This window comes from Macaca thibetana, chromosome 9 (genome assembly GCF_024542745.1).
Source record: "Macaca thibetana thibetana isolate TM-01 chromosome 9, ASM2454274v1, whole genome shotgun sequence".
Lineage (NCBI taxonomy): Eukaryota > Metazoa > Chordata > Mammalia > Primates > Cercopithecidae > Macaca > Macaca thibetana.
Genome location: NC_065586.1, coordinates 114,115,577 through 114,129,068, shown reverse-complemented (window position 1 = coordinate 114,129,068; position 13,492 = coordinate 114,115,577). Strand labels below are relative to the sequence as shown.

General features: G+C 35.4%; 1 protein-coding gene across 6 annotated transcripts in view; it reads left to right on the top strand.

Annotated features, from left to right (window-relative positions):
• Positions 1-13,492, top strand: part of RAB11FIP2 (RAB11 family interacting protein 2) — a 41,968-nt gene that overhangs the window by 2,807 nt on the left and 25,669 nt on the right. For 3 of the 6 annotated variants that reach the window (XM_050803975.1, XM_050803977.1, XM_050803978.1), the window contains exons 2-4: positions 3,620-4,062; positions 4,737-5,205; positions 10,417-10,476. In XM_050803975.1, coding sequence (XP_050659932.1) covers positions 3,620-4,062; positions 4,737-5,205; positions 10,417-10,476 — 972 coding nt within the window. The remainder of the gene's footprint in view (positions 1-3,619; positions 4,063-4,736; positions 5,206-10,416; positions 10,477-13,492) is intronic. The other 3 variants (XM_050803976.1, XM_050803979.1, XM_050803980.1) reach the window with 1 other exon arrangement.

Here is a 13,492-nt window from a genome sequence, read left to right as displayed (position 1 = left end):
ATCACAGTTACAATACATTTGCTGTGAGCAATACTCTTATATTGTGGTCTCTCCTTACAGAAATTCTGTACTGGCTATTGTATAAAATTGATTAGAACTTAGGGGAAAAATGCTTTTAAATGTTATCAACAGGGTTTGTGATGTTTTTGCATTCAAAGTGATTTTCATATGTTATTAAACCCCTAACATTTTATTTGTGGATAAATGGGGACCATGTATTTGATGAGGTATCTTTATTGGTAATATTTCTAGTTTTTTAATATATTTAATAACTTCCTTTTCTAGCACAGCTGTACCTGTGGCCCAGTAAGAGACAGGCTTGAGCCACTGGTATATTGCAAGAAAGATATTTAATATTCTGCACATTGCTAAACCTTGTCAGCATATTCCCAAGTGCTTTTTAGAAAACTGTTTTCAGTGATGAGGACTACCAGCTGACTTAGAAGTCCTATGAAACTGATGGATGTGACACTTTTTACATTTTGATACTGAAGATGTATGTTTACAGTTTGTCTTCCAGTTGCGTCATGATAGGTAAAGAAGTATGACAACTAAAATTATTACTTTACTTATTTCCTTACCTGGAAAATAAATTTTTTTTTCTCTCTTCTCTTAAGGAATGGGGAAAAAGGCCTGAGCCAGAACCCTTTGAGTGGGCCTGGGAAGAGAACTTCTGTATCTCCTCCTTTAGAGGATGTCTGGGTTGGTTCTGGCATGAGATTTAAAGAAATAATACAATGTTTAGTAATAGAATGTTAAAATCATTGATGCTGTTACATAATATCCATTGATTTTTTACAAAAGAAGTAGGTGATGTTGACTTTTTTTTTTTAATGCTCATGAAGAGTAATAACTAGAGTCTCTAGAGTTAGCTATGACTCAAACATATGCAGATTTTAGGATGTGTGTGTGTCTCAGCGGTGCACCTGTGTCCTGGCCTCTGGCACCTTTACTGCCAATTTTGTCCCATTTCTGACCACACAGCACCAATTGCTTGGGAATAGTTCCCACATGTGTGCTGGTTTTTGAACATGGACCTGTGCCCACTAAAAATTGAACAGAGGCCATGTACAGTTTAAATCCAGTACTCCAGAGGTGAAAAAAAGTCAGCTAGTCCAGTAAGCTCCAAATGCTGTGTCTTCATTTTATCTTTCTGAAGACTGGAAAAACAAGTGCTATCTCCGAAATGATTCGTGAAGATCTCATTAAGACTTCCCTATTACATCATTTTCAAAACAAAGCAACTAAAGTTATTTGTCATTGCTACATTTTCAATGAGTATGTTTGTAAAAGTTCTTTGTAGTTTTTTTCGGGGGGTGGGGAATGGACATTATAGTGTATTTACACTTTGTAATCAAATGCTGATTTGCTTTATTCAGGTTTACACAGGTCTTTACAGTTCCCTAGTAAAAAACAAGACAATATAAAACACACACACACACACACACACACACACACACACACACAGTTGTAGCTTACTTGTAAGAGTATAGTTCTAGAAATAAAAATTGAATAAACATTTAATGCAAGGCAGACTGCCTTCCAGGAGCTTGTACTCTAGCAATACAAAATTTGCATTGTCTTTCTCTTCAGCTCTCATGTCTCCTGATTAAATACAGTGTCCTGCAGTATGTGCCAGCCATGTGGTTAACCTTATTAACGTATGCGGTTCATCAAATAAGAAAGAGCTTCTATTTTCCTGCAGATGTTATTCATCAACTTCAGATTTTTTTCCTTACTGACTTTAATCTGACATTGGGAAGTTACATATCATTCCTTGTGCCTCAATTTCCTCATCTATGAAATAAAGATGTTAAAGTAGATGATTTATTGGTCTTATTTCTAAAATTCTATGATTTTCCACTACCTCACCGCCTTCCATTTTGGGGGTAATGATTTTTTTTTAACTCATATTTGCTTTGTTACATACATGCTCGTTTTTGTTTGCATATTTTTGGTACATTTTTTTGCAAAGTATATTCACCTACATTCTATAAAACCTGAGGTACTACAGAGTATTTCTGAGATACTGTTCATCAGATGTGTTTCTCTCCCTATTGAAAATGGCTCTGTTTGCCAAAACTTGGAGGTAACTGGGTGTATAATCTACTTCATTTCCAGGCTTTTTGAGTGCTCAATTGTATGTTATTTAAGGTTGCCTATTTCACAGAGTTTATTGCTGTCATTTCTTATTTCTAGCCCCTGTTTCTTCAGATTTTACCATTTGCCTTACATAAGGAATTTTCTCAGTTTAAGGTCTCAAGCTAATGCCATTGAAAAATATTGATATTCTAAGAAATGGCTAGTGTTGATGCAACTATATCTGAATTGATTGAATTGCTCCAATTTAGTTAATCAAGAAAATGTTTTTCTTCGGTGTTACTTGCTAAGATGTAGCTGGTATTTATATCATGTGCCAGTTCTCTGTTCTTCCTGGAAGACCTGTGAACCAGTGTTTCAACTTGATATACAGTAAATGTAATCTTCTCCTGGCATATCCAGTTGGTAACAATGAGAGAAAGAACTAATGTAAAATTAGATCAGAGTTCCTTTGTAGCTAAGAAAATTTGTTACACTCGATTAGAGCTATATTTAAATAATAACCTGTGTACAGGAATGGATATTATGCCTCATTGCTAAGTTATATGAAAACATTGTAGGAACTCTTTCAGGCTTGATTTTGTAGTTTTTTTGGCTGTTTTCCCATAGAATGACCACTTGTGACGTGGACAACTGGAGAATTTCTCATGGATAAAAATACTATAAAACCAAAATATTACTTCTTGTACATCATTTAAATATAGATAGTGCCATACATTGAAGTGACTAAAATATAAGATTTGGCTTCATTTACAAAATAATTTTTATTTGGTATTGTCACAGTAGCAATAGTAAAATGAAGCAAATAGATTCAAAAGAAAGCATTTTAGGTTTCTTTTTCCTTTTGAAAATTTCACAAGATTTATTTTTTGTCACTTCTTGCATTTTACTTGTTTTGCATATTTTATTCAGGAATAGGCTTTGATCCATTTTATATCAATCTAAGTGACATTATATGCTGTTTTAATGATTAGCAAGCTGTATGTAGTGATCTCCAATGTAAACAAAATTCTTTTGCTACTTTTACATAAGTAATATTTTGGGATAGGGCCAAGTATTTATTATTGTATTAAAATGTCATCAGTATTCATTTTATAATGCTCAAAAATAATTTGTATTGGTGAATTCTTTCAAAGTCTGCCTCAGTATCTTTTAATGTTAAAAAAATGTCCTTAGGCCATGAGCAACACTTAGTCTCATATGGAAAACTTTTAGCATTGATAAGAATTTTTGATGATGAGTGATTTTCAAATCAGAAAAGAAAAGATTAAAAACATTTTCAAACTTGCTAAAGACCTATTCATTTCTTCAGTATATGTTACATCACAGAGGCAATGATCAGTTTTTTAAACTAAACAATGAGTAAAGCCGGAAATACTGTGGCTGACAGATTCTTGTTCAGGGCTTAGGCTGCCTTGATGTATAGTTACTTTACCTAAAAGGCTATTTGTATGTAACAGAACTCAGTATCCTCTCTTCATTATGTATTACAGCCCATTTTTATTTTCTTCTCTTTAAGGTGGTTTAGATTAGAATCCAAACAAGGAAAACGAATCAAAAACAGGGGTGAGATAAAGGTCAATATTCAGTTTATGAGGAACAATATGACCGCAAGTATGTTTGACTTATCAATGAAGGACAAAACCAGATCTCCTTTTGCAAAGTTAAAAGATAAGATGAAGGGTAGAAAAAATGATGGAACATTTTCTGATACGTCTTCTGCAATCATTCCGAGTACTCACATGCCTGATGCCAATAGTGAATTTTCAAGTGGTGAAATACAGATGAAATCCAAACCAAAAAAGCCTTTTCTTTTGGGTCCTCAGCGACTCTCGTCAGCACATTCAATGTCCGATTTATCTGGGTCCCATATGTCTTCTGAGAAACTGAAGGCTGGCACCATAGGTCAAGCACATCTTCTTGGACACCAGTTAGATTCCTTTGGAACAGTTCCAGAAAGTGGTAAGTGCCACATTCTTGTGTCCTCATTGGTCTGAACTACCCTTTTAGTTTTTAAAGTTTAATTCCTAAATTTAGTAAATAATAACAGTTGCTTTGTAGTATTTTCCAAATTTTGTCATTCATCAAATATTGAGTACCTACTATTCCTCAAATTGGTAAGTTCCTTGAAGGCAGAGCTTGTCTGCATTTATATTCATATTATTAGATAATAAAATGAGTGCCAGTTTCCTATTATGGCCTGGCTGCCTGTTTTACTGCTGTTTCTACCATCTCAAAACCCTGAGCATAAATGAATGTTCATTTCATCATAAAGTCCCTAGAAGAAAACTTTTATGTTCAGAAGTAAGAAAGTAAATTTAATGCTAATGAAAAAGTCTGAGAATTTTTAGCATTATCATGCCAACCAGAACCTCTAGTTTTGACATCATAGTTTATATGATTGTGAGCTGAATACATTACTAATGGTCTAGCAATATGCTAATTGTTATTAGCCTCGATGCTTCAGACTGCTACACCTTAGCATTTTAAGATTGTTTTCCTTGATTTTTTGAAGGTTAATACGTTTAAGTAGCTAATTGCTCTCATTCTAAAAGCAGCAGAATGCACACAGAATGTGTCACATAGTGTGATGTAATGTGTCACTGATTATGTACTAACTACAAAATTGTTTGTAGGAAGTCTCAAATCTCCACACAGAAGAACATTAAGCTTTGATACTTCTAAAATGAACCAACCTGACAGCATTGTGGATGAAGGTGAATTGTGTTTCGGAAGACAAAATGACCCATTTACAAATGTGACTGCTTCATTACCCCAAAAATTTGCAACACTGCCAAGGAAGAAAAATCCATTTGAAGAAAGCAGTGAAACATGGGACAGCAGCATGAATTTATTTTCAAAACCAATTGAAATAAGAAAAGAAAATAAAAGAGAGAAAAGGGAGAAAGTTAGCCTGTTTGAAAGAGTGACTGGAAAAAAAGATAGCAGAAGATCTGATAAACTTAACAATGGGGGATCTGATAGCCCTTGTGACTTGAAATCACCTAATGCATTTAGTGAAAATCGCCACGACTATTTTGATTATGAGTCAACCAATCCATTTACAGCAAAATTCAGGGCTTCAAATATAATGCCATCTTCAAGGTAAGCTTAATATGGGGGAAGTTCTACTATTTGGGAAAATCTTGTACTTGAAAGTATCAAGTATTTCTTTTAAATACTAGAATATTTTCAAGCCATTTTATTTTATTTGAAAAACATTTTTATTTCTATAATTATAGAGCCAGGCAATGTAGCATATATTTTTGGAACTGAACTTTTTTATCTGAAGAAGATAAAAAGACTCTTATTCTCTATCCTGGTCTGCTTCCACTTATGTGAGCCAGAAACTCACCAAAACTTAGAGAGAAAACAACGTGGCTTGTGATGAGACATGGCAAGAGTGAATTGCCAGTGGGTGTTAGTTCAAGCCAGAAATTTCAGTGATATGTTTCTAGGGATTCGTTCATGGGCTATCAGGAAAGGACCAACAGCAGCCCATGTGCTATTCTTTAAGAAATACCAGCTTCAGTATTAATGGCTTTCCTAATAGATGTTAATTATCTTTATTAAATGGCTATTTAGAAGTGGTTTTTATTTGAGAATGCTTGTTATTGGAATTCAGTGACCCTCATGGGTTTTGTAGGTACACCCAAGGGATCTATATGATGATTTGTAGTCAGAAATAATCACTCATGAGAAAGATTGGATTTTCCAGTTTTGAGTTTTCAGTTATATATATAATGGTGCTTTTCTTATTCCTTAGTATATCTAAATTTATATCTATCTATCTAAATTTAAATCTATATATAAATTTATATCTATATATATAGATATGAATGTAGATATGCTAAGGAATAAATTTAAATATGGTTATGGATTTTATAGAAGTAAATGATGAAATAGCTGATTAAGGAAACCTCAAGCAAAGAAAAGGTAAATTTATTCCCATCTTGAGTGTAGTTGGCCCCGCATATTTGCAGGTTCTGCATTTTTGGATTCTATCAAATGGATTGAAAATATTAAAAAAAAAATAATATAGTAATTAAAAAATAATGCAGATTTAAAAAACAGTACAGTGTAACAACTATTTACATAGATTTACATTGTATTAGGTATTATAAGTAATCTAGAGATAATTTAAAATATATGGGAGTTGGTGTATATGTGCAAATACTGTATGTACCATTTTGTATAGGGGACTTGAATATCCCTGGATTTTGGTATCCTCGGAGTGCTGGAACCAATCTCTCTCAGATACTGAGAGATGACTGTAATTATCTTGGAAGAGCATGCTAGAGTGTTTACCACGTAATAGAAGATTTTCTTCAAGACAATAATAGAGAGTGTACAGACCTGAATGGGAATACTGGCTTAGAAGTGCTATGACCTCCATAAAACTCAGTGTCTCCATCTTTGAAACAAGGAAAATAATCCCACTTGATAGGATTCAGTGAGGATAAATGATATTGTATGTAAAGTACATAATACAAAGCCAGGCCCCAAATAGGGAATCTATAAATGGTGACTACAATTATGTTTGATATGTTGTCATGTTATATTTTACTAAAAAACAGTGCTTGGTTTTGTCCCACTAGAAACAGCATATAGAGTATTAACAATCAATCACACTTTTAGGCTGTGCCCTCTCATCTTTCTTATGTATCTTCCATGATATTTTTTTTTTTTTTTTTTTTTTTTTTTTTGAGACGGAGTCTCGCTCTGTCGCCCAGGCTGGAGTGCAGTGGCCGGATCTCAGCTCACTGCAAGCTCCGCCTCCCGGGTTCACACCATTCTCCTGCCTCAGCCTCCAGAGTAGCTGGGACTACAGGCGCCCGCCACCTCGCCCGGCTAGTTTTTTGTATTTTTTAGTAGAGACGGGGTTTCACCGGGTTAGCCAGGATGGTCTCGATCTCCTGACCTTGTGATCCGCCCGTCTCGGCCTCCCAAAGTGCTGGGATTACAGGCTTGAGCCACCGCGCCCAGCTCTTCCATGATATTTTAACAACTTGCATTTAAAGTTTTCAAAGTGAAGTGTACTTTTTTTTCTTTTACCTATAAATGGATATTTGCTGTGGTTTAAAAGAGTATTCAGTTCTGTTTATAGACCATACTCCAGAAAAATAACATTTTTATTATATGATATCAATATGTTATTGAGTTTATAGTTTTGATATGCCATTCAAAAATATTTTGGTATTTTACATACTGTACTTCACATATTACATTAAATCTTATATGGGTAAATAGAAATATATTTGCTTCTTTCCCCCTTTACTAAACTTTTTTTACAGAAGGTTGTTGGAAACAACTGTCTGAGATAACTTGGATATTGGATAATTTAGCTAATTTTAGAGTCAAAGAAAAGCAAGAAAATGGGAAATGGTAGGAAAATAATGTTTTTACATTATGGGCGCATATGAAAAAAAAAAGCTTATTGAGTATTCTTAAATCTTTAATTGCCCTATATTTGAGCTGTTTATGTGGGCTCTTACGGGTTTGAAAAATGCGTGTGGCATTTTGACACATCTAGGCTTTGTTTTCAGTTACTTTATTATGGCTGTTTCTATCAAAATTAGAGCTGTTTTATGATGTATAAAATGATTGCAAATATGTAAAAAAAATAGTTGTTTTTCACTTTATGACTTTCTCTTCTTCATATTTATGAGATACCAGATATGAGGACAGAACATTTGTAGATTCCTAGGAAGTTATTCTTTTTGCATCACAAACCATCCGTGTGATAAATGTAAAACATTTGCAGTAAAGGGGTGGTTCTGGTTAATCTTATAAAAAAGAAGAATTGAATATAAATAGACCCAAGAAGAGTGTGCAGTTCACACTTTTGGCAAGCAGCTTTATCTTGAGTGGAATTTGGGAGGATATGGCCCAGGTAGCGTTGTCTTTATGTAACAGTATATTTCTATTTTTCCTCCCAGTATCAACCCTCAGCTATCTGGGACATTTTAAATTTCACACATTAACATCCTAACCAAATGCACTTTTGGAGCTAGGGACTCACATCAGTAAGACACGTGCTGTGAATTTTTTTCAGGAGTGCTCAATAGACTTATTTACAGTTTCCTGGACTCTTGTGGCCAGTGTTTGTGAGAATGCTGAACAAGGTTAAGGGTAAAATACGTAGCTGTGGAACTGCATTTTCTTCTCGGTGAGTGAACTGGCTCACTTGTGATTGCAGGTACCTAGGAACCATGTTGTTACCCTCTGGTTGAATAATGTATATGATTAAAACTGGAAAATTTTCTTTATGCCCCAAATTTTAAAATGTACTGAGGCACACTTTTTTTAGAAGTTAGACTTTTTATTCCTTAGTGTTAAGTAAAATCCACCTGAAGAAAGCACTTTGGAAACCACAAAAAATACCACAATTTGAATCTGTCCTTGGAATAGGTCCCATAGTTTTACATAGAACTGATAGAGGAAATTAGGCATTATCTTGGGTTACTTCAGCAAAGAGCAGGGCTCTTTGAAACACTTTTCCCCAAAGTTACTAATTTGCAGTCTCTTACATGGCCCTATTTCTTTGAAGCGTTTCCTGTTCTTGTAGGGAGGAGTAGTTGTTCCCTCTGCTGCAGCATTTTCTTACGTAAGTCTTGTCTTCTGTGGGAATGGCATTGTTCACTAATAGCTTAGTCTCACTTTTCTTACCCACTACCGTGAAGAGGTTGAGAGCAGGGTCTGCATTTCATTCCTCTTTTTGCCCTTAGTCTCCAGTGTGATGCTTGGTAGGTAGTATTAGATATTTTGAATATAATGCACACAGTATAGCATACCAGTTTCCTAATGCACACAGTATAGCAGAACAGTTTCCTGAAATGCCACTCTCATTCCGTTAGCCTCCTACTTTCAGCCCGGCTGGCCTGGGCTGTGAAGATCTTTCTAATAGACTGAAAACAGATGCATAAAGCCAGATGTATGCGTTTTTATGTACAACTAAACATTGTTAAAAATCTGAAGTTTTAAAGGATTACTGAAATTTAATATTCAATCTAAATAGCACATGTCCGGAGTCTATTAAGAACTGTGTATTAGGGTAGGTTGTCAGCTGTAATAACCACAGGTATCAGTGGCTTATCACAGCAGAAGTTTATTGCTCACTCTTGTCACAAAGCAGTTCACTGGGATGGTGATAGGAAAAGTGAGTGCTTTGCTCTGTGCGTTCATCTGGCTCTGCACAATCTCTCAGGAAGCAGGCTTCTTTCTTCTTGTGATGCCACCATTTAACACATGGCCTCCAAGATCCTTGCAGCAGGGGAGGAGAGAGAGGATCAAAGGAGGGTCATTTCTGTGTGCTAGGCCTAGTGCAGTATGCGTTACTTCCACATACATCCCATTGGCCAGAGCTCACCCATGCCCCGACCTCACTGCGACCTGTGATGAACTGTGACTTAGCTGTATACCTAGAAGGAAGCTGAATTGGGTTTAGTGAGCTTACAATATTGTGTGTACCATTGATGCCAAATCAGCTTGCTACTAAGAAGTCGGGATGCCGTCCAACACTGGCATGCTGCAAAACTCCTACGACACATATACAGTAAGTAGAGTTGGAATTCTTGTAATCTTCAGGTGAATGTTTTCTCAGTTTATTATTGGTACTAAGTTGTTTGTATGTTAAAATTGCTACTAGTCTTGCTTTTTAATTGTAAGTCACAGGTTGTTTAGCATCATCAGTAACAACTAATTTTTTTCATGATTTATCAAATAAATTGTCAACTAATTTATCATGTGGTTTATCCCACAATTTGCGAAGTAATCCTTTTTTTATCAGCAGTATATCATTTGCCAAAAATAAATATGCCCGAATGTTTGCTATACTATTTTAAATTTGTTCACAACAAATTATATTCTAATATATTATAAATAATATAACAAATAATAAATGATAAATAATGTTATCACCAGGCTATTTTTTCACTTAAAAGTAGAAATGATGGGTGTGTGTCTTCACCAACCAAATTTGTTCATTTCTTTTCTTTTTTTTTTTTTTTAGCCAAGAGATAGCAAATTCTGACTTATTTAAGAGTTCATGGAAGAGATGTATACCACTTTCAGGTCTGGCCCATGGAATGTCCTCTTAACACTATCCTCCATTTTGCCTCTTCCTCCAATATCCTGGACCAGGGATTGGCAAACTAAGCTTGGAGGCCAAATCTGGCTTGCTACCAGTTTTTGTAAAGTTTTGTTCGAGCACAGCCACTTTATGGTCATTATTGTGTATAGCGGTAGCATTGAATAGTTATGACAGAGACCATATGGCCCACAAAGCTAAAAATATTTATTGTTTGGGCTTTGCAGAAATACTTTGCTGACCCCTGCAGTAGCTGAATGGAGAGGATCTTTGAGATGGGGAGAGCTGTAAGTCGGAGCAACCTGGGTCTCTGCATGCAAGTGGAAGGCCCACCTGACCAGGAATAGCCAAGTGGCCCTTGTCCAAATGAGAAATTCACAGGATATAAGTTACTGAGATTTATATATGTATTTATTACAGCACTTAGCATTATTTATCCTACTGAGGAGGGCACATGAGCTATGGTACCTTTTGTTGTGTTTAAGAAAACCCTAGTCAAAAAAGTTTAAGAACCACTGGTTTGCAACACCAAATCCAAACTCCTCTTTCTAACTTTCTAAGGCTTACTGTATTTTAGGCTTTTCTTAACCTTTCAAGTTTTCTTTTAGTATTCCTTACCAACCTGTTCTAGGTAAGTTAATTTCCTTACTGCATGTCTCTACACTGAGGTCCTTGTAAGCCACGCTGTCTTCATTCCCGGGCTCAATTGTGGGGTGCACTCTCAGCTTATCTCTGAGTGTTCTTTTTTGAGTAACAACTTTGTTACTGTTTGTTACTGAACGTGTTTCCCTTTGGATTTCTGCTGATATAGAAAAAGTAATTACTATACAATGTTTATTGTGCCTAGGTCTTATATTAAGCTGTGTAAGCGTCTTAACAGTTGTGCAGAATCTTCTTTCTTGGGTGAACCACTTCACCTAGATTTGTGCATGACCTCAGTGCTGATCATCAAGGGCTCCTGGAGATTTTTTTTTTAAGCTACCATTTGTTGGGCCTCCCCTCTGACTGAATTAGAATCTTGAGTGAGTAGGCCCTGAAATGAAAATCAGCATTTTAATAACTGCCCATTGACTATCAGGTTTAAAAATTGCTGATCTATATTATATCACCTACAGTGGTGCCCCTAATCTATGGGGATACATTCCAAGACCTCCAGTGGATTCCTGAAACCAGGCACAGTTCCGAACCCTGTATATCCTATGTTTCCTTTTCTATACATGTATACCTGTGATAAAGTTTAATTCATAAATTAGGCACAGTAAGAGAGTAACAATAGTAATGAAATAGAACAATTACAACAATATGCCAGCATCACTCCTCTTGCACATTGGGGCCATTATTAAGTAAAACAAGGGCTACTCAAACACAAGCACTGTAATACTGCAATAGTCGACCTGATAGACGAGATGGCTACTAAGTAACTAATGGGCAGGCAGTGTAGACAGTGTGGATACACTAAACAAAGGGACTGAACAAAGGGATGATTCACATCCCAGGCAGGACAGAATCGGATGGCCTACCACTTCATTAGGCTATTCAGAAGGACATGCAATTTAAAATTAGGAATTATTTCTGGAATTTTCCATTTAATATTTTTGGACCATGGTGGGTAACTGAAACCATGGAAAGCAAACCCACGGATAAGGGGGTGGGACTACTTTATTTCCTAAGCTTTCAGTAAATATTCTTTGTGAATGGAGATCAGGAATTGTGCTGGCAAATGCATACTTATAAATTAGACAACTTAGTCATATTAGCTTTGCTTGCAGGTCCCTAAGGTAGAGGGTACAGTAAGGAAGTTAGCTTGGCTAAAACAGAGATGTGGTGGAAAGGAGTAAAAGATATGGCTGAATAGGTTAAACACACACACCCTAAATTATAGTGAACATTGAAGACCAGGCAGAAAAGTCTATTAAATATTTATGGCATCTATGGATGAATTGTTTCTCAGGATTGAGGTAAAACCTGAGAGTCAATAGTGATGAATGACACTTAAAAATATGCTTCTATTTGTATGCTACCCATGGTAAATTGAGGAGAAATTTCACGATGTGTATTCTTTGAAGAAGGTGTAAGTTCCTTGAAAAAGTTCAGGATCACAGAAGTCCATCTACTGAAGGGAATTCTGCTTGAGAGAATAAGATTTTCTCTCTGTTTGAGAGAAAATTGCTTATGTATGTCTTATTCTGAAATTTTTTTAAAAAACAATGTAAGCCTACTACTCTGTGTGATGAGTTTCTGTTTGATGTTAGAGGGGCAGCTGTTCTGAGAGTAATAATTTAATGGGAGATATTTTTACCAGAGAATTTTGTTTGGGGACTGTCCTTCTATTTGTGACTCATACAGATGCTTTCACTCCATTATTTTCTGCTCTACTATAATAGTTGTGAATGCCATGTAGCAAATTCTTAGCTACTCTGGGATAACTAAATGGTATGTTCTATAATATTATTTCTAGTATTAATTGATTTTACAAAAGCATGTATTTCCATTTTTAATGTTTGGTGGAAGAGCCTGCCTACTTTTTAGCAGATGATCTCATGCCAAATAGTTATTTTTTAGGATGGTACAGAAATAGTATCTAAGATCCAGACTTGTAATGTTTTAGTGATTTTTCATGGCAGTGTGCCTTTCACTTTTGAGGTCAGGTCTACCTGATTCTCCCCCCTCTTCCTTCTTTCCTTCCTTAATGAGTCAATTCCTGTCTGTGCTTGTGTCATACCTTCCTTAGGAGGTACAAAAAATTGGTTACCTAGAATGTGTATTTAAATGTGTTTCTAATTTTCACAAACCACCGTAAGCTTGTAAGCATGTGGCCATTTATATGAAATTGTATAACATGTTCATTAAAAGTCAAAGACTGTTTACTGTAGAATTTACATTTTGATTTTTAAAAAGTATAGTAAATAAATGATCCTAAAGAAAGAGCCTTTTTTTTCCTGAATGAGTTTAAAGTTCAGTCGTTGGCATCATAAACCTTAATATGCAAAGGATTTGTTTTAATAGCAGTATTTGCTTTTTGCTCATATTTGTCTAATATTAAAGATAATTTGCTTATTATTCATGGCAGGCTATAAATCTTTTACACACCTGAAAATTTGTGCCTTCATTTGTGAGACAGAAGACAAAAACTTTTGAGATGATTTTTAGACCCATTAATCCATTAGTGCCCAGAGATTTACAGAATGTGTCCAATGAAACAATGACTATGAACACGAAATATGCAATGTGATTAGTTCCCTTAACACTAACTAGAACTTTTATGTTTAACTCCCCAGATACTACTTGAAACTTTTTTACCCT